At 40.2% G+C, this 20,415-nt stretch overlaps 1 protein-coding gene across 13 annotated transcripts in view; it reads right to left on the bottom strand.

Moving 5' to 3' along the window:
- The window catches only part of TENM3 (teneurin transmembrane protein 3), a 704,125-nt gene that overhangs the window by 19,727 nt on the left and 663,983 nt on the right, over nucleotides 1-20,415 (bottom strand). For all 13 annotated transcript variants that reach the window (XM_032780127.1, XM_075066391.1, XM_032780134.1 and 10 more), the window contains 2 exons: nucleotides 3,952-4,127; nucleotides 2,014-2,249 (listed from right to left, as the gene is read on the bottom strand). In XM_032780127.1, the coding sequence (XP_032636018.1) occupies nucleotides 2,014-2,249; nucleotides 3,952-4,127 (412 nt within the window). The remainder of the gene's footprint in view (nucleotides 1-2,013; nucleotides 2,250-3,951; nucleotides 4,128-20,415) is intronic.

The following is a 20,415-nucleotide window of genomic DNA, read 5'->3' as shown; positions in this document are numbered from 1 at the left end:
AGCGCCATGTCTCTGCTCCTCCTCCTCCCTCCCAGGAAGTCCTAAGCACCACCAAACAGCTATTTAGTGGTGCTTAGAATTTTCTGGGAGGGAGGGTGAAGAGCGGAGATGCGGGGCTTCCCCGCTCCTCCCCCTGCACTTTACACTTAGGACTTTCTGGGAGGGAGGGGCAGGAGCAGGGAAGCACTGCATCTCTGCTCCTCCCTCTCCCTCCCAGAAAGTCCTAAACACTGCCAAACCACTGTTTAGTGGCGCTTAGGGCTTTGGAGGGGAGGGATGTGGCATGTTCTGGAGAGGAGGTGGGAAGAGGTGGGCCTGGAGTGGAGTGGGGACAGGAAGAGGCGGGCCTGGAGCATTCCTGGCAAAATCTGAGCCTGTTCTCCGGGGAAGCTGCCCCTGCAAAATGCTTCCTAGCATCCTTGCCTGCAGCCGGCTGTGCCTGTGTGGGGTAAGCAAGGAGCACTTCCCAACCACAGTACAGCACGGTACAGTATAATGCTTTTTGTCTTCCCCCCCAAAATTTCCTTGGAACCTAACCCCCTGCATTTACATTAAATCTTATGGGACAATTAGATTCATTTAACATTGTTTCACTTAAAGTTGCATTTTTCAGGAACATAACTACAACGTTAAGTGAGGAGTTACTGTACAGGAATTCCATGACGTTATCAAGAGTCAAATTCAACTGACATCTCTATGCTGATGACTCACAGATCTACCTGTCCACTCTAGATGTCTCCTTTTGTCCAAACTAAAATCTCTTACATCTCCTTGTGAATATCTAGTCATCAACTCAAGATTAAGATGGCTAAAACAAACCTCTCAATTGCTCCCCACTGCCAAGTCTTCCTTGTTACCTCCTTTCTCCATTACTATGGACAATACCATTCTGCTGTCACTCAGGCCTGTAACCTGGGGGGTCATCTTCATCTCACACTTCTCTCTCTCTCTCTCTCTCTCGGTCCTTGCATTCAGGCTATGTCTAAATCTTGCTGATTCTTTCTGCATAACATCTCTAAAATATGGCCTTTCCTATCCATCCACACAGCAAAACTCTCATCTGAGCTCTCATCATCTCATGCCTCAATTACTGCAACATTCTTCTCTCGGGCTTGGACAAATGCATTCTTGCCCCACTCGTATCCATTCGGAATGCTGCTGCAAAGATAATTTTCCATCACTTTGACCACATAACCTCTCTCTCTGCATCCTTGCATTGAGTCCCCCTTCTCTAACACATCAAATCTAAGATGGTTCTATGCATTTTCAAAGACCTTCACAGCCTATCTCGATGCAATATATCATCTCTCTTTTGTTACTGAGTGGCGACACTCGCCTCCCATCACCTATGATGCCAGTCTGTACAGCCCCTTGTTAAATTTTCAAATAAGCATCTCCGTGCTTTCTCCTATGCTACCCGTCACCCTTGGAAGGTACTCCATTAAACATCTGCATAGCCACCTCATTATCTACCTTCAGATCTTTCCTCAAAAGTCTCCTGTGCTGTAATCGCTACAAAAAACTTGTCAACAGTTTGGCTGTTTGTGAACTGAGACCACAGCCTATCCACTGACCAATATTGTCTCATTCTTTCCTTGTACTCCCCCAGTCTGTCTGGATGCATCGGTTGTTTCTTTTCTTATACTTAGATTGTAAGCTTTTTGGGATGGGGAGCATCTTTTGCTCTCTATGTCTACAGTGCCTAGCACAATGGGGTCCTCATCCATGACTTGGGCTCCTAGGCAGTATGGGAATACTACAACTACTACTACTAAATGCTGACTCATTCCACGATATTAGATACCAAGTTCAACAAACAGAACCCATGGAAAAGACAAGAGTAATTAAAGAAAGAAAAACTCTACCCAGGGCTCCTTTCAGCTCTACTGTGGGAGTATATATTCTACATATTCTGTGGCTGAGGAATGAATAGTGCCCATTGAATAGTGCCTCTGTTACCACTCATGAACATCAAATGCTGTCGATATCATACATACTCGAACATTTACTCACCCTTAGCTTTCGGCCAAACACATTGACTTTTCCCTGAGCTTGTTCTTTTCGGAATCTCCATTCTACTAAGTTCTGCCCATTCTCTCCTGGAAGAGTCATGTTTCTTTTCGCTACTGTTGGATTGGCTGTGCCAGCTAAAACATGTGGTTCTGTTTGGTAGTGTGAATCCATGCCACTGGCATAGATAATTCTGAGGGAGCCATCATAGCCAATCTGATAGCTGTTCCTTAACTGATCTGAAAATGAAACAAAGTATAAAAACTTACTTACATGAGTTAAAAATCTGGCTTTTTCATGCATTCACATATGCAACGTAAGTACAGAGAGCCTTGACATTATATAGTGACATTTATTTGACTAATACATGCAGGGTAAGATTTTTAAAAGTACCTACAGGCTACAGTTACACAGGGAACTTAGGCACAGCAATGCTCAGCACTCAGCTCGTAGGCCCTTTGCCACCCAGTGGTATTGACACTCCAGACTCTCCAGGCATTGTATATAGAGAGTCAGGTGCTTAAGAAGGGGATTCACAGAAGCCGGCAAGCTGAACGGGGAGCCAGCTAAACTAGCTTCCACTGAAATGCAGAGAAAAAGGGAGAGGTTTAATGCCTAAATCCACAAAGAGACTTAAGCATCTAATAGGCTATGAGGAGGTGCTTCCTTCCAATTGGGATTTATAGCCATGAATCCTCTCCTGGAGTTCGCCACAGAGCACCTAATCCATACCGACATATTCTCCCCCCTCTTATAGCCAATAGCCCAGTAGTGAGGGCACTCACCTGGGATGCGGGAGATGTGGGTTTAACTCCCCTCTCTGCCTTAGCTGGAGGTGGGACTTGAAGCCAGGTCTCCCATATTCCAGAGAAGTGCCCTAATTACCACACTATTAGGTATTCTGGGGGGGCATTTTCCTAAGTGTCTCCTTTTGAAGCTGTTCCAGTTGGTATAAATAATTAAATATTCATTGCAGCAGGGACTTGAACCTAACTCTCCCACATCCTGGGGAGTGCCCTAACCAGTGAGCTACTGGATATTCTGGGATACACTCTCACTTTCGCTCCCTCGCTAGTGGCTTTTGTGAGGGGTTAAGGATGCTCAGAGCACACCTACCAGATTGGGCCCACAGGCAAGGTGATAGATAGGAGAATGCCCCATTTGAGAAGCCTGCTGGGGATCAGGCGTGAGTTAGTGCACCGAGCAGCTCAGCAATGACAGGACTTAAGCAGTTTTGCACATGCCCAACCAGAAGAAACTTAGGCGCCTAGGGGACTTCAGGCACCTATGGGGTTAGGTAGCAGCTGAGTAGTGGTTTTGCAAATGTCAGAGGTGCCTAAATATTGGACTTAGGTGCCCAAGTCCCTTTCAATCTAACCCTAAGTGACTTAGTAGCACAAATCCATTTGACTTGCAATGGGACCTGTGCTCAAAGTCACTTAGGCACTTTGGGAAAAATCACACTTTCAAAGAGTAATTCTTTGTCGTAAAATATATTCTTTATTGTATCATTATATTTTGCTGTATTTGCAAAATACTAAGTGCACTGTGACTGTTGCTAGAACACGCTGCTGTAGCTTCACACACTACCTTAAATCTCAGATCCAATGTCAAACCAATTTTTAACCAATTTTTTTCCCCCTCTCTGTGGTCTTTCATCATTGCTTATTGGCAGACTAGGTATCCTCTATGCCTGATCCCAAAGTTTGTTTCCAAAACCAAGAGCTTGTTGGTTAGATAGTAAAGTAGAGTTAATTATATCCTTGTATCTACTCCCTCCCTCTAAGGTCCTTGAACTGTAATATTTTCACTAACATCTGCTGTGCTAATGTACTCATTTAGACAGCTGATCTGAATACATTATGCACTGAAAAAAACAAACAGTTTAGCAATTTAGTATCTGATTATAAGTACCTGTGGTTTTTGTTTTGTTTACAGTACCTTGAACCATGGTATAGAAAGAATCAATTGATGATAAGTTTGAAGTAATGCTGACATCTTCCTCTCTGCTAGATGATTCAACGTCCACTGTAATGGCCCTTTCCATTTCCCCGTGAAGGTTAGTGACCACTCCAGTTGGAAACGTAACATTTGTGAGACGACCCTCACTGTCATAGCTAAAATAAAACACAGTGCAAAATAAAACAGTAAATAGCAAGAACAAATTGTTTTTACTTACAAGTAGAACAAACAGGAATATGAGCTGCTGATACTGTAAGGAGTGTTTGCTTTGTGTGTATGCTATATGCACAACGAAGAATTCAAACATACTTTGAAGTAGCACAAGGCTGTTTAACACACAGGAGCTTCAATGGTACTAGCAAGAGCCAACAGATGGATCTCCAGCTCTGCATATTCTTTGAAATGGAAGCAAAATCATGTTGCACATCTAATTTGATGTTTCAAAGAAAACACACTTAGCAGTGTAATTCCTTAGCATTCTGCACTCACTTTCTATGATCAGAGGAGATTTATTTCACTGTTATATTTACATGAGGAGACCCCACAATTTTTCATAGCATGGACCATATCTTAAGAGAGATTGTCTCATGGGTCCATTATCCCTGCCATCCACAATTATGCATCTGATCTGCCCCCTTCTGTTCCCGACTGCTTAAGATCTCTTGTATTACGAAGAAAAGTAATATTAGAATATAGTTAATGTATTTTTAGCTCTCTTTCTGAAATTTAGCTGAACTGAGGATAGCCAGCGTAGGAGACTAGTGACATGTTTGTGGTCCATGGACTACAATGAGAACAGCTGTATTCCATTAAATCATTTATATAATACTATATTTTCCTGCTGCACATATATTTCTGTATAATACATTTATATCTATTAAGCTTTAAATAGGTATATAAAACATCTATAATGGAAATAAACATGTGATTTCTGAAATGTGCCTTTTCCCATTGTTATGTTAATTAGATGTCACTGTGTGACATGCATGGTACTGTAGACAGTAGAGGAATGATATGGAGAAAACAAAAATATAATGCAAGTTAAAAGAGCATTTTCCCAAAATATATAGTTATGGTTTTTCCATCAGAAATAGGTATTTAATAAAAATTCTAGGTCTCAGTAGTTGCCTTAGTTGCTGGCAGAGCAGATTTTAATGGAAAAGTAGCAGCCAATCTCTATAAAGGCATCAAGGTTCAGGATCACTTGGAAGAGAGATGGAATGAATGTTCCATGCCATCTTGATGACAAGAGTAAGACCAAGTTAGAGCTGCATATGGGTTTTATGTTTTACACTTAAGTTTTCCTATAGATGTGAGTAAAGTTGCACTTTCCCCCTAACTGATCATAAATACTGTGTTACTGAATTATTTTAAGATATGTCAGTGCCTCAACAGTGGCTCTCCCAAAGCATTAGGAAGGCAACACTGGTTTCCCCCAGTGATTTCAACCTTTCAATCAGAGTGGTAGAACTGCAACGGCTTTCAACACACCACAGGAGGATGTTTATGGCCCTCTCATATTACTGAAAACACCAAATACATTCTGTTCTATAGTGTGTCCTATCTTTCTCATGCTGGTCTCAGATCTCTCTTTACCATTCTCTCAAATATCCCTCAATTCAAGAGACATCATACACTTTACACCCAAAGAACCTACAGTGCATGCGCACGCGTGCACACACACACACACACACACACAAAAGTGTTCTCTCAGAAAGGCAGAAGTCATGGGATTGAAGTAACAGAAAAGGCTCTCTACTTTGAGGGAATGATTTCCACATCATTTTAAACCATCAACTTAAAATCAATTTGCTTGCATATTTCCTTTATCTATCATAAATACCACATGGGATTACTGTAATGGAAAGAGATTAGGGTAAAAATACTTCTCTAGTTGTTCAGTTTGGCTGCTTTTGGATTTGACAGTACTTTGTATATATCAATTTCATCCTTTCACTGCAGTCCATTTCTCCTATTTGTGTAGGATTTTCATAACAGGAGAGAGAAAAACTTTTTAAAAATAGGAAACTGTGGTTGCTATTCCCAAAGTAATCAAGAGGTGGCCTCATGTTTTACAATTAACTATATTTCAATTTGACAAGATTTCTTCAAGTTTCCAATATAAATATCTCTCTCATTTTGGGTCTTCACATATTCTGTCTTACCTTTTGGACTTGCAAGTTGAGCAATATTGTACTTATGCAAAAAATTGAACCAAACATACCAACGTTTCTTTCACTTCAATTCAAATGACATTTGTCCCACCTTCAATCTCATCTTTCAGAGCCATATACTTAATTTTCTTTCTTACAAATCTTCCCTCTCCATCTCCCATGGGAATGTAAATATGCCAATTAACGTCTCTTTCTAGGTTCTGCTTTATAGCACAATGTTTTAGGGGAGTGTTTGTTGAAATTATCTTGCTGGGAATTATTTATTAACATTCTTTGACTGCTGTAGCCAAAGAAAAAAGCTCATTTCAAATAACTCACTGTAACTACAGCAACATAGTTAAGATCACTCATTAGAGGGACCTCTGTGCCTACAGAATCACAATACAATATGTAATATTTGATCATAACTCTGCATATAACATTCCAAGCATAAAGCAGTGATAGTTCACATTTCATCTCTGTAAGGTTGTGCCTATGGCTGACATGGAGTCCATGGGTCTGAACATTCTGCTCTCATTTTTTCTAGCATCTAGGGAGAGGTAATAAGGTGCAAATAAGAAGGCTCCCTTAAAACCTGCCAAGTTTTACTCAGCTGGAGAGAGTCTCACACTGTCCTTTCTGCATTCCCATGGGTGCAGGGAGTGAACACTGTTTCCCCTCCAATCCTCTCTCCTGGCTACTAGTGGTGACTCTTGGGACTGCTGGACAGATACTCAAGCCTTCCTCCTCCTTTCTTAATGCTCCCATCACTGGCTTCATCGCCTCTGCTGTGCCTCTTAGTGCAGCACAGTGGATCACAGTGGGAAGGAGGAATGAGAAAGCAGTCATGAACAGCTGTGTTGGGGCCTAATATTTGCTGACTCTCCTGATTGTGTACTGTAGCAGCATATCCCATTTCCATGCCTTCCCACATAGGTAACACCCTACCCTATGGCTCTTTTGTGCCAGGATCTGATGGTAGGTGACAATGTTTGGAGGAAAGACAGATTCTGGGTTGCCTAAATTGGAGGCAGGCAAACTGCACGAGAGAGGTCATAAAAATGCAGGGAAGGGAAAGGATTGATGGGAGTGTGGGCCAGTGAGGATAGTGGAGAAGACGACCATTGGAGAGGCTGAGGTTAAACAACTTAGTGAATGGAAAAGAGTCACAACAGAAATTGGAACTCAAGAGAGACAAAGAGAGGCAGGGCCGCCCAGAGGATTCAGGGGGCCTGGGCTATTTGGGGGTGGGTCTTGGGGCGGAAGGACCCCCTGCTGCTGAAGACCAGGAGCAGAAGAAGTTCTGGGGGCCCAGGTCCCGCAAGAGTTTTCCGGGGCCCTCGGAGCGAGTGAAGGACCCCACTCCAGGGGCCCTGAAAAACTCATGGGGGCCCCTGGGGAGCCTGGGCCTGGGGCAAATTGCCCCACTTGCGCCCCCTTTGAGCAGTCCTGAAGAGAGGCGAGAAAGCAATGAAGGTAAAAACAGGGGAAGGACAATGTGGTAACTAATGCCTGGGACATGGAATCAAGAAATGTGGATTGTATTCTCAATTCACCCTACTCGCTTTCTGCGCACACTTGCACAGGTCACTTTCCTTCTTGGTGGCTCAGTTCCCCCAACTATAAACTAGGGGTAACAATACTTCCCTCTTTCACAGATAAATGAAAGGTGTTTATATTATGTGCCAAGAATAATCATTAATATATCAGTTTTAAATTGGGAGACAGGCTGCATCAGAAAAAGCTCACTCATTTCATGTGTTCAGATACTTGACACATGTCATTTAAAAAGGTACTTGGAACTTGAAAGCTACAACTGCCTGATACAGGCATGCTGGTTTAGGAAATGCTAAGCAAACTGATAGGTAGTATGGGAAAAGAAAGAAAGAAAGATTTTCCATTCCCTTGTAGTCAGGAACAGAAAGCAAGATGGGAAAGAATGAGCTATGGATGCGTTATCTTTCAAATCCAGAATGTGAGGAGATAGACGGGAAACTCTTACCTCTCCCAGCAACAATGGGGCAACTTTCTCTCTCTCAACAACCTGGAAGGTTAGTAGGGGTGGGGGAAAAACAGAGGGGAGGTGCTCTTTATTCTCAGAAAGAAGGAAAGCAAGCCAAAGACGCAGAGAGGATACTCCTCCCTTTCAGCAACCAGGGGAAAAGAGTGGGTGAGAAATACTGAGGGGGCTGCTTTGTCACTGAATATAACAACCTCACAGCACAACCCTCACAATTCAATATTAACACACTATACAGTGATTACTTTCTGGCTCTCTCTGATCTCATTCAATGAGAAAGCAGCTCTGTTAGTTTTCATAGGCTGAATATCCAACTCCTATGCCACTCCAAAGCATCTAGCCTGCTTGATGATTTAGCTCCAATCACTCTTCCCAACATTCCCATTTTCTTCACTTCCGTTACTATCTTTCATTTCCATGATTTATTCACTACACAGCAAAAATCTCTTCTCCCCGTGTCCAATCTGCATTTTCATGATTTCTCAAATACTCCATTTGCCTTCGACTCTGCTCTTTCTGTAGTTTACCATAAATTCAATTTCATGCTGGATTGTAATATGAGCCCCTCATTTTGTATCACAGCATATGAGTACACACTGTAGCAGTATTTTATTAAACATGATCTCTTCCACAAATAATGTGAAATGTGACTACTTCCTTATCAGGGCACTAGACATGGCAACGTCACTCTAGGCATCATCCTGGGCATTCCTAGGTTATTTTTCATTTTTTTAACTATATCCAATATTGTTACAATTTGTTGGTGAGTTCAGATATTTTTCTCATCCAAACTTGTCAGTTTTAGTCCAAGAACTTTGTTTTATCTGCCCAGTGGTCTAACACTGAAATTACCCGTGAAGACACTGGATCTAAGGCTAGACAGCAATCCCCCTCTCTTTGGCTGTTCAGAGCTTCTTTGATTTCTGCATGCCCACCCACAAACACACATACTACTACTCCAGGCCTTTCTGATCTTCCTCATGCACTCCAGGTTCTACAACTAAGCCACTCAACCAACCTCTCAAATTTCCCTTGAGGAAGGGAAACATGGTGAACTTTTCAAGGAAAAAAAAAATTACGCTCACTCACCAGTCTACAGTGCCTTTCTCAAATTCTCTCAACTCTACTCCACTCACCTTAACAAAATCACCTCATATGGTCAATGACCACAAAAGGCAAGAGTTGAGACTAAACTAACAACACCATAGGTAGAGCTGGCTCGGAGAGTCAGACTCCTTGGCCTACTTAAGATCATCTACTGCTGCCAGCTAGGTTTCTTTTCCACAATGAGAGACGCTCAGTGGTAATGATTATTATCTTCTCAGACTCTTGACCTTGTGATCTCTAACTGCTGGAATGCTCTCTTCTGATGTCCATCTTCTTCAGTTTTAATTGCATCCCTTTCCATATCATTTTCGATTCTAGCCTATACAGGACATTTTCTTCACTCTTTCATTTTCCAATGTAGTAACTTCTAGGAAAACCTTGTTGCAGGAGGAAATGTCCCATGCTTAGTTGCACAACATAACTTTCACCTGTGCCTTATACGGCATGTATCTCAGTTCAGAGGCAATTTACCTTGGTCGCAACTGTCACAATTTTATACAGTAAATTATTTCAATTTAAAACATGGAGCCATAGAACTGAACTTTATAGTAAAGCTTTCTGTAAAACCTGGCGTCAGGGTATGGCCAATATTGTTTTTCAAAGTGCCTCTATATAACGCATGCTTGCAGAATTTCTCCCTTCTCATGATTACAACAATGAAGAAAAATAATTATGGAACTTACAAACATGTCAGTTTCAAAGTGAAAAGACACTGCTTCTGGCACATCTCAGATAACAAGATGTGCAATTCAAATACATTTATGTATTTGTTGCCTTGCTTTAACATTATTTGACAGCGTATCTGAGGAATGAGGCATGAACATTTTTCATATTATATCTATGTATAAATTGGGTGATAGGATGAACAGTACTATTAATATATTCAGTGAACATGCATTGAAGATATTTCTAATGTATCTCTCTACTTATTGTGAGTGAACAGAAAATTCACAAAACCTTTGCAGATTGCTTCTATTTTGTCAATAAAGAGGTCTGCATATCAGAGTACTCTGCACATGTTTCTAGTGGCAAACTACATCAAGTGAGAGCATGAAGAAAAGGTTCAAAGCTCATCTTTAATAAGTACAAAATACTGTCATTCTGTATGTCTATCATCATTTTGATACATATTGAAAATCTATTATAATGTGGCAATAAAATGTTTCATTCAGCTTGTTGAGGCCATTAAGCTCACATTTACACTGACAGAAAGTAGGATCTGTAATGCAAAAAAGAAAATACAGGGAAATGAGCCTGTAAGACAGGGGTTCTTAAACTGGGGGTTGTGACCCCTCAGAGGCTGTGAGGTTACTAGGTGGGAGGCTGCGAGCTGCCAGCCTCCACTTCAAACCCCACATTGCCTCCAGCATGTATAATGGTGTTAAATATATTTAAAAGTGCTTTTAATTTATAAGGGGCGGGGTCGCACTCAGAGGTTTGCTGTGTGAAAGGGGTCAGCGGTACAAAAGCTTGAGAACCACTGCTTTAAGATATACTAGTTTATAACAACGTTCTTTTAATTATATTTAACCTCAAAGAAAAAAATGTCCTGAATTTTATCCCCCAAAATCTTGAGTGGAGTAAAAACAATCTGCCAGTCACAGGTCTAAGACTACCATAAACTGAGACTAGACAAAGCGATCATGGTTAAATTAAATCGCGATTAATCATGAGATTAAAAAATTTAATCACAGTTTTAATTGCACTAACAAACAATAATAGAATACTGATTTAAATTATTATGAACATTTTTGGATTTTTTCTACATTTTCAAATTTACAACACCATTCTAGACAAAGGATCTAGTTCATGGCTCTAGTGCTTCTGCACATAGTGTTTTCCAGAAAACACAGTATAATTAAGATAACTAGAATTTTTGTTGGGCTAATGCTACTGTTGTTGAAGTGCTATGGAAAGGAGCAGTAGGGTAAAGCCCTTTCTTGTTGTACATATTCTTAGGTCTCCTACTATTATGTATCTACCTTCAGTGTCACTTCTACACACTTGTCCTATTTGAATCCTTTCATTACTGACAAATAATCTGTGTGTTTTGACAGTGTAAATCCTGGAGAACAATCATTCAGATGAATGAACTTTTAGGATATACCTTGTGAGCCTAATTCTTATTTATATTAAAGCTCATTTACACTGTCAGAGTGGTGTAAAGGGTACCAGGGTAATTGAGAATTAGTCTTGGTAGTCTGGCTAGACTTTCTGGTTACTCTAAAGTAGTATCACTTTATTTTGAAAGATGGGGGCCCTATTAAAACCGTTTAAGGGGTGACTGATAACTTCAGTACAGTATTAAAGTTTATAAAATTGAATTCTATGTTTACAGAAAGTTTAGCAAAATGAAGAAAAATTAAATTCCAATAATTTTACTACTTGGTCAGTATTAAATACTCAAACAAAGTGAGGAGTCCAAGTATGGATAAAGAAGTTCTGCCAATCTCTACTTTTTTTAAATGGCTCAATTAAAAAAATTTCTAAACTTTTAAAGTGAAAGTCACTTTGATGCAGAAGGTCCTCTGCTTCTGCTGTTTATTCCCATGAAGTCATAAGCTTGTTTTTGTGACATCATAACTTCCACAGATACCAGTAGGAAGGATGATAACTTTGTTTACATCTCATCTTCCAGTTTAAGTGAAAGCTTTCCTAATATTTATTACTTTTAGGAAAATTCTTTTATATTTCCTCATTCTATCCTCCTCTGAACTGGCCTCATTTCTGCCTCAGAAGTGGCTGCGTTTCAGTGATGCCGTATACAAATAATTTGTAAAACATAATCAGAAACTTTGGGATGAAAGACACTATATCTTTCTAAATATGAGCTCAAACATTACAAAGGGAAACAATCAATATTCAATAACACACAATTGCCCCCAAAGGACAGTGGCCCCCTCCCCAAAACATGGCCCTTGCCCAAAACATCTTAAAATCTAACTTGAAAGAAGCAACAAACGCACTGTGACAAACAAACGGCGGGAAGAGAGGATAAAGGATATGATAAGATCATGCAGTTAAACAGACTAACGTTTGTATACGTTGATGGTTTCAGATGGTTCAAAATCATCAGAAAGATTTAAAAAATAAAAACAGTTATTCCCATCTGCCACACAACCTAGTCTACAATTATGGGCTGATTCCTTTGTAGGACACACAGCAGAGGGTCTTGGTGTGACTGAAGGAAGAGATGATAGCATCCTTAGCAATTAAGAGAAGGATTTCCATGCAGGGGAAGTGTGGAGGAAAGCACAGACACATTTACAGGAGAAATGGAAAAGCGTATAGGCCTTATATCTGTGGCAGAGCCAGGGCCGGCTCCAGGCACCAGCTAAGGAAGCAGGTGCTTGGGGCGGCCAATACAAAGGGGTGGCACGTCCGGGTCTTTGGCGGGAATTTGGCAGCGTGTCCCTCCGTCCCTCTCTTCCTCTTTGAGCTACCGCTAAAGTACCACCAAAGAGGAAGAGAGGGAGTGAAGGACCCGTCGCCGAACTGCTGCCGAAGAAAGGAATGGCTCGACTGAGCTGCCCCCAAAGTGCTGACGATCGCTTTAAAAAAAATTTTTTTTGCCGCTTGGGTTGGCAGAAAAGCTGGAGTCTGCCCTGGGCAGAGCTCAGGGAATGTAGGTGAAATGACAAGACACATAAGTGGATAAGTTGGGAGATACAAGTATGAAGGGCCTTTGAGGTAAGGACATGAAGCTGGAATCTGGTGTGGTTGAAAACAGTGCACTTTTTATTCTGGGCCTGCTCCTGGATTCACTGAAGTCAAAGGGAATTTTTAATTGACTTGAATGTACATTGGATCAGACCCTCTGTTAGAAGGGTATATTTTTTCATATCAAAGTGAGATCTGGAATAGATTTTAATTGATTTATAAGTGAGGCAAAAAATGAAAACATCTTCTGGTTGCATTGTAAGAATAGATATTACGGAAATGACTATGCAAAGGAGATGAGATCATTTTAATATGGGAGTGACTGAGCTAATGGCATTGCGAAGCCTCGGATCTTGCTGGGAGTGAACGAGATACTTTCAGAAGCCTGAGGAAAGGTAGGTAGAGCTGGGTATTTATGCAATTAATAAAAGTGCTATTGCCTTCTTGTCAACTAACCTGACTCCTGAGTGCTTTTCTAAACACTACAGACACCATCTCCTGATTTTCTTGATGGAAACCAAGGCACCTCTCACTTTCCCCTGCATGGAAGCTTTATAATATTGCTGATCATAGTTGCCATTGTGATATTACCACCTATTTGATGGTACCTCATTTCTATTTTTATTACTTAACTTACCTTTAAAGACCAACATTATATAAAAAGCTTCCAAGGACTGAAAAATGAAGAAAAAAGGTAAAAGTACATGAACTAAGATACACTGTACTTTGCTACCACGAACATGAGGTTCTCTATAAATATCTAGGGAGCGAGATAAAGTTTTTCTTCAGAGTTTTCACGTTGATGCCTAGAGCACTGGTAATAGGATGCTATTTAGCATGTTTACTCTTGTTCTCTAAGCAGGCATATTATGAAATAGTAAGAGGATTTTGTTGTTCATTATGTTCCAGAATTGTAGTTTTTAATATTTTGTTTTATTACATTTATGAGACTGTAATGTTATGCTATTTTTATATTATGGAGAGTTGCAAGGTCACAGCCTGTTTTCAGAGCAAAAAGAATTTAAATTTTTAAACCTTTAGGAAGAAAGTTAATCTGTGCATTTTTACAATTTATCTACAATAGAAATGTAAACATACAATTAGAACAAGCTGCACAATTATCATTGAGAAAGTCTCAGAAATAATAAGTTGGATTCAACATTGTTACATAATACATTGTTGCATCAACTGTGCATTAGCAATATGAAGAGAAAGTTTCTGCCCTGAAGAACTGAGACTGGATTCTCTGATCTACTGCCTTCACGCACACAGGGAATGCACATTAGCCAGAGTTTGTCGCTGAAGAATTTCCTTTGCATAGGGCAAATCTTTGGCTAGTGGGAAGCAGGTGGAGGTGGTTCCCTCATGTCAGCTTTGCCACACAGTGCTGATGCATCCCTCACTAGAGTTTTATGGCATAAGGGCAAGGTGGCACATCAGGGGCAGCGAGAGGAGCTGGTATAATGGAGTGAAACTCCACTACACCCCATCCTTGGCCAGCATAAGAGCTTCTGCCAGGAGCAGAAGTTAATGCTGCCCCCACTGCCATAACTGGGTAGAGTAGGTCCAGGGAACCACGACAGTTAGCCTGCACATTGCACTTTTTGGAGGGATTTGGAGGAAAAATGTGTGTAGGGGATTTTGAGCTGAGTCAAAGAGAAGGTTTAAGGTGACTGAGATACCATGGAAGGAGTGCCAGAGAAGACAGCTGGAGGAGATGAAGAATGAAGCAGATACAAAGATACAAGCTGTGTAGCTCGAGCTCACTAATGGGGAAAAAGACAGGCCAAGAAGCGGTCAGGAGCCAGGTTGTATAGACAAGAATTTGATATAGGAGAAGACAAGAAAGGAATTTGAAGAGAGACTGAACACAGTCAATATAGTAAGCATGGTGAATGATTTTTTGCCCATCATATTTTGAACTCGTTGATGGGGGAAGAGATGGGTGGGTGGGAGGAGACAGAAATAGTTGGAGCAAGAGATACTCAGGGCCTGAACAAGCATGTTGGTGGTAGGAACACAGGGTGAATAGGCTTTGAGATGATGTAACTGCACGATGTTTTAGAAGTAATGAAAAACATGGAGTAATACGAGGCAGAAACAGACAAGACATATTTGATCATCTGTAGTCCATCCTCCTGCCAGTGCAGTGGATGTGTAGTATATTTTCTAATGCTAGGCTGATTCAGAGCAGCAGAGCCAAAGAATTCTCTGTGTGTGTAGCCTTTAATGGCTACTACCCAGCTATTATGGATATAACAGAACAAATAACTCAAAACCAGTATAGTACAACAGTTCAAATCCTTCGTGGATTATTCTTCACATCCGGTCAGCAACCAGAATTTCTATTCGGTGGGAAATTCTGACATTAAAAATAAATAAATTCCAAATCAGAATGAAAAGCTGAAATTTTGTACAAAATGAAAAATTCTGCAAAACCTCTACTTGGAACCACTGACATGTTTTGTTTGGATGATGTCTATTTTTGTTTGTTTGTTCTGATAAAATAGAAATGTTTCTTTTATAAGATGGAAACATCATTTCAATAATGTCAGATTTTACCTTCTCTAAACTAAATTATCCAACATTATTGAAATAAAATGATTCATTCATTATCACTGTCAAAAAATTTATTGCAATCAATACATTCCTGCCAAATGTTTATAGTTCAACAAAACTGCATTTTTGACGGAAAATGGTTCTGTCAATCTTTTTTTAATCAGATGATCGACTCCTGCAGGCAATCCCAGTGTCTATAATGAGACAACTTGTGCTAATATGGGAAGCAGCATATGGCCCAAAATATTGTTTTACAATATTTCCACTTCAGCCTTCATCAGGAAGTGTATAAAAGAGAGAGTAAAATGGAAACATTTTCTTTACTTCTGAAATGTCATCTCTTCACCGTTGCTGCATTTCACTGGAATGTTGGTGCCTGGTATGTGGGGCAGCTAAACTACTCAGTTCAGGGCCTGTACCCTCTTCTGAATCATACAACACTGAAAGAACTGCCAGCAGTCAACACATTATTAATTTTAATAATAACCACAATAGGTAAAGCATGATGCTGAGCAGTCAAGCAGGTAAAAGGGATTTTTTTTTACTTGGAACGCCATATAAAAATTAACTTCAGAATTCACATTCTGCAAGATGTTAAAACTTTTCTAAATTGTCTGGAATACGTGTTTGCTTAACAAGGGGGACAGAATAAACTTATAGCAACATCCCTGCTTTTAATGTCACTCTCCTTTATTTCCATCCTCAGTCCCTTGGTGAAAAGACAAATGAGCTCAGGGCATAGAATGCCCAGGGAGAAGCAGGATGTCAGGAGATACAAGTGGGGATTAGGAAGAAAGGTACCATAGGGAGTGGAAAAGTCAGGCAACCAAATGTGCCTTTGAGAACTGATGGGGGAATTTGGAAAGAGGGAGGAGGATCAGAGAGCAGCTAAAAAATGTGACAAAATACTGCAGGAGGAGTAGATTTGGGGGCCAAATGGATGGGGAAAAGAAGGAAAAGCAATGAGGACTGCAGGGGGGATGCACCTGGGATCTGGAGCAGACCTGTGTCTGCTTGATGCTACCCATCCCTGAAAGAAAAGAGGAAAGAACATAGAAAGGAATTAGATATACAAGCAGGAAATATGCATGCTTAGCCTTAGTAAGTGCTCCCTTCTACGGGCCAAGTAACACTAGACAGGGTTAAAAAGAGCTCTTTTCCTTGGTGTTTAAGCTCTAGGGAGCTAGTGTTTTGAAATCCAAATATTCAGATGTTATTGCCTCAAACAATTCTTCAGGTTTGAGAATTTTCTTCACTGAGACTATCCTGAGATCAGTCAGGCTGTAGTTTAATGTACTAAAATGTTTAGCTACTGGCTGAAAGAATTTTTCAGGAATCACATTAAACCTGTGATTGAAGGCAAAAGGCCCAAAAATTGATGCTAGTTTTAACTAAGATTTCTTTGTTGGAATTAATTCATGGTTAATGACATAGATGGTCAAAATTTTTCTGTAGATAAGAGAAAGTTGAAGGTTAAAATTTTAGATTAGCACAGGGAATGTACATCCTTTGTACATCCTCCAGGAGAGTAAAAATGACCACAAATTGATTTAAAGCAGCTAACACCAACAACCAGATAGCACTAAGATATGTAGATACTAAATGGAGAGATTAGACAAAATATGCAGAATTCTAATGTTTGTTTATTTTAAAATGTCTACTAGGACTTTTTTTTTTTTTTTTACACTTAAGACAAAGGGTCTTATAGAGCTGCTTGGCACAGGACCAAAGAGGAAGGGGGAAAATGTGGCTCTAAGATCTCTTTCCATTCCCCTGATCCTGAGCCCAGGCTAAGGATTGCTCTAAATTATCCCTTAGGGACCATATTACTAGCACACATCACTGGAGTGTAAGGTGGTCCAGCCACATCTCATCCTGGCCCTGACACACCTGTTTTTCCCGCTTGAGACTTAAAACAAAACAAAAAAAATCACACACAAGCTCTGAGTACCACTCCAATTAGTCAAATTTACAACATGAAATGTCAACCACCTCACCCCTTCTACCAAGTAGCAGCTCTAAATACAAACAACATCCCAAATGCACTGTACAGTACTTCAATGTCCCCTAACTCTCCTTGAAGACCAGGTAAAACAAATTAACTTTGCAGCATGCTCTGAAAGACAGCAAGTCTGGAATATTTTAGCCCAGGGCCATTTAGAGAAGTGGGTTCCTTACTGTTATTTTGAGGGAGATGGGGCATCAGTGCCTCAGCAGACTGTAACCATGGCAGTGTATCACTATTCCAGAAGACGGCATACAGCCAACTATCTTGGCTTTATGCCATGCCGGAATTCTCCTATGCCAAAGGAATCCCTAGCAGTTCCATTAGGGCAGCTTTACAGCTACTTTGTGTTTCCTGAGGAGCGCAAACCAGACTGATTGAAGGGGGATGAGCAAGGATCTGGTCTAATGACTTTCAGAGAATAACTTTACTGCAGTTAGAAAACTGATGATGGTATGATGTTACGCCGCCGTATCAACCTTGTGCACGTTTGAAATTGGAAATAAGTTCTGCTTTTGAGGACATAACAGCAGCCCTACTTTTAATTGTTTATATGGCAGGATTCTGTCAACCTCAAAGCAATTTAGTTAAATCTAAAAGTCAGCTGCATTTGCAATAGCAGAGAGTTACCATAATGCTTGGGCACTTTACAGAATGAAGCTTTAAGCATGTGGTCAATTTACTTGAATGCAAATTACAGTGAGTTTCTGGAATAATTAATGCTCTTGAGACTCAAACATTCAATTAATGGAGAGTTTTGAAACTAAATCTTTTTCAGCTTGGGAGGTCTGACTGGCCAATTCTAGCACTTTGGGACATTCCATGGAGAACTTTTGGTTCCTTACACCAATATATGGATTACATGGATTAATTTCAGGGTTTTCAAAATTGTGACATATAATATGGATAATCTTTTTCACTTCAGCATTTCAAAATCTTCAGTTCAGATAAAGATATTATTCATTTCACATACCTGTGCTAGCGTACCATGTGTGAGAGAACACAGCAGAGTTGAAACTGTTTGTACAAAAATGATGTAATACATACTGATCTGCTACAGAGAATCTCATCCAAAGATGATGATGTAAAAAAAAAGTTAGAAAAATAATTCAAAGAAACAGCCATGATTAAAAAAAGTTCAGATTAAGCAAGATGGTTTATAACAATGGGAAATGGACCATGTTGACCTTTAGCATGGCTGAATATATACATTATTCTATGGATGATTTCTTACTCTTTTTTGATGTGAAATGATTTGTATCAGAGGATCATTTTCTCATTTTTTTTTGCTTTAGCAAACTGTTAAGAATCAAGAATTACAATAATGGATCATAACTGAAGTTACTGTACGTTTTAATAAAAAAAATACAACCTTAAGAGTTAAACTACCAACCTTTGAAACATAAAGCAGACACCTTATCCACTAGGCTATAATAATTAACAGCATAGGAATTCAGAAGTACCATTTTACAATAAAAACATAAATTATGAAGCAAATAACTGGTAGGCAATCTAATATAGCACTATGGAATTCAAACATAGTTTGTTCACAAATTGATACCTAAATCTGTGTGCCTGCAACATCACATGCTAATCAGGATTACTTGGCTGTGTTTTGCTTAAGAAAAGTGGAAAAGAGAGAACAGAAACAAATTTCCTGCATTTTAGCTATGTACTTGTTCATAAAAGGGCACTTTTTAAAATGGCCTTTTTGCATGTTATGTTAGAGAGATTTAGTCCGTGGAAAATCCTGAAAAGGATCAAGTCCTACTGCTTAGTGTTGTCAGGGCAACCAGCCAGATCATTCAGGGCAAAATTTTCCTTTTAGATCTCCTCTCAGATCTTTGGACATCAACTGAAATCTATGAGAGTTCCTTGCATTTAAGTCCCAGTCCTGCTGGATTTGTACAGATAAACTCTTATGCCCACATTTGCAGATTTAGGCCAAAAAACTGACCCTATACTTATAACAATGGTGGTGGCTTTTCCAATTGAACTTTTACAACTTTCAGGATATGTTGGACAACCAGAGTGTGGAACAAACAAGCCACAAATACAGCTGGTTAGAAAATGGAATTTTCATTCTGTGGGAAATTCCAGCATTTGTTTTTGTTCCAAATCAGAACAAAAAGTCAAAATGTTGCAAATGACTGTGGAACAGAAATTCCAAAAAATGTTGCTAGCAAACACTGAAATGTTTTGATAATGCCAAAACATTTCAATACTATGAAGACACTAACATATAAATAATAATAAATATATAAATAATATAATATTTAAATATTTTAATATGAATTATGTGGCAAATTGCCGGTACTGTTCTCTGGGTCTCGCGCTCTCTCTTCTCTGGGGTAGGTTCAGGGCGATATTGCTTGCCTCTGAACCAGTTCTTAATCACTCCCCTAGTGTCCTTGGAGGAGGGGAGTGGAGAGGGAGGGACCTGGGCCCGCCCTCTACTCCAGGTCCCAACCCAGGGGCCCTGGGGTTGTGGTGAACCACTTGACTAGCGGTTTCTTCCCCTGGGTTACTTCCCTCTCATACCCGTCAGCTTGTGAAGGGCTTCTCGCCTCTCTTCTATACAAGCCTGGTGCCCCTTACCTAGGGTTTCTGTTGGGCTTCCCAATCCACCGCAGCACTCCTCCAAACCTTCTATTTCTCTCTGGACAAACTCTTCTCTTCTGCAATCTGCACTCTGCTCCAATCCAACCTTTCTCCTTCAACTACCACCCCCTGTCTGACTGAAGCAGGGGTTTATATCCCATGACTGGAGTCAGGTGCTCTAACTGGAGTCAGGTGCTCTAATTGGCCACAGCTGTTCTAGTTAATCTAAAGCAAACCTTCCTCCCTTGGCAGGGAATAAGGCCCCCTGCTAACACTCTTATGCTGCCCTCTGGCCATGCTGTATCACAATTAAAAATGAACTGAAATGATAAAGTCAA

Source organism: Chelonoidis abingdonii, chromosome 5 (genome assembly GCF_003597395.2).
Source record: "Chelonoidis abingdonii isolate Lonesome George chromosome 5, CheloAbing_2.0, whole genome shotgun sequence".
Classification (NCBI taxonomy): domain Eukaryota; kingdom Metazoa; phylum Chordata; order Testudines; family Testudinidae; genus Chelonoidis; species Chelonoidis abingdonii.
Note: the sequence above shows the minus strand (reverse complement) of the source record. Positions and strands in the feature narration are given on the sequence as shown.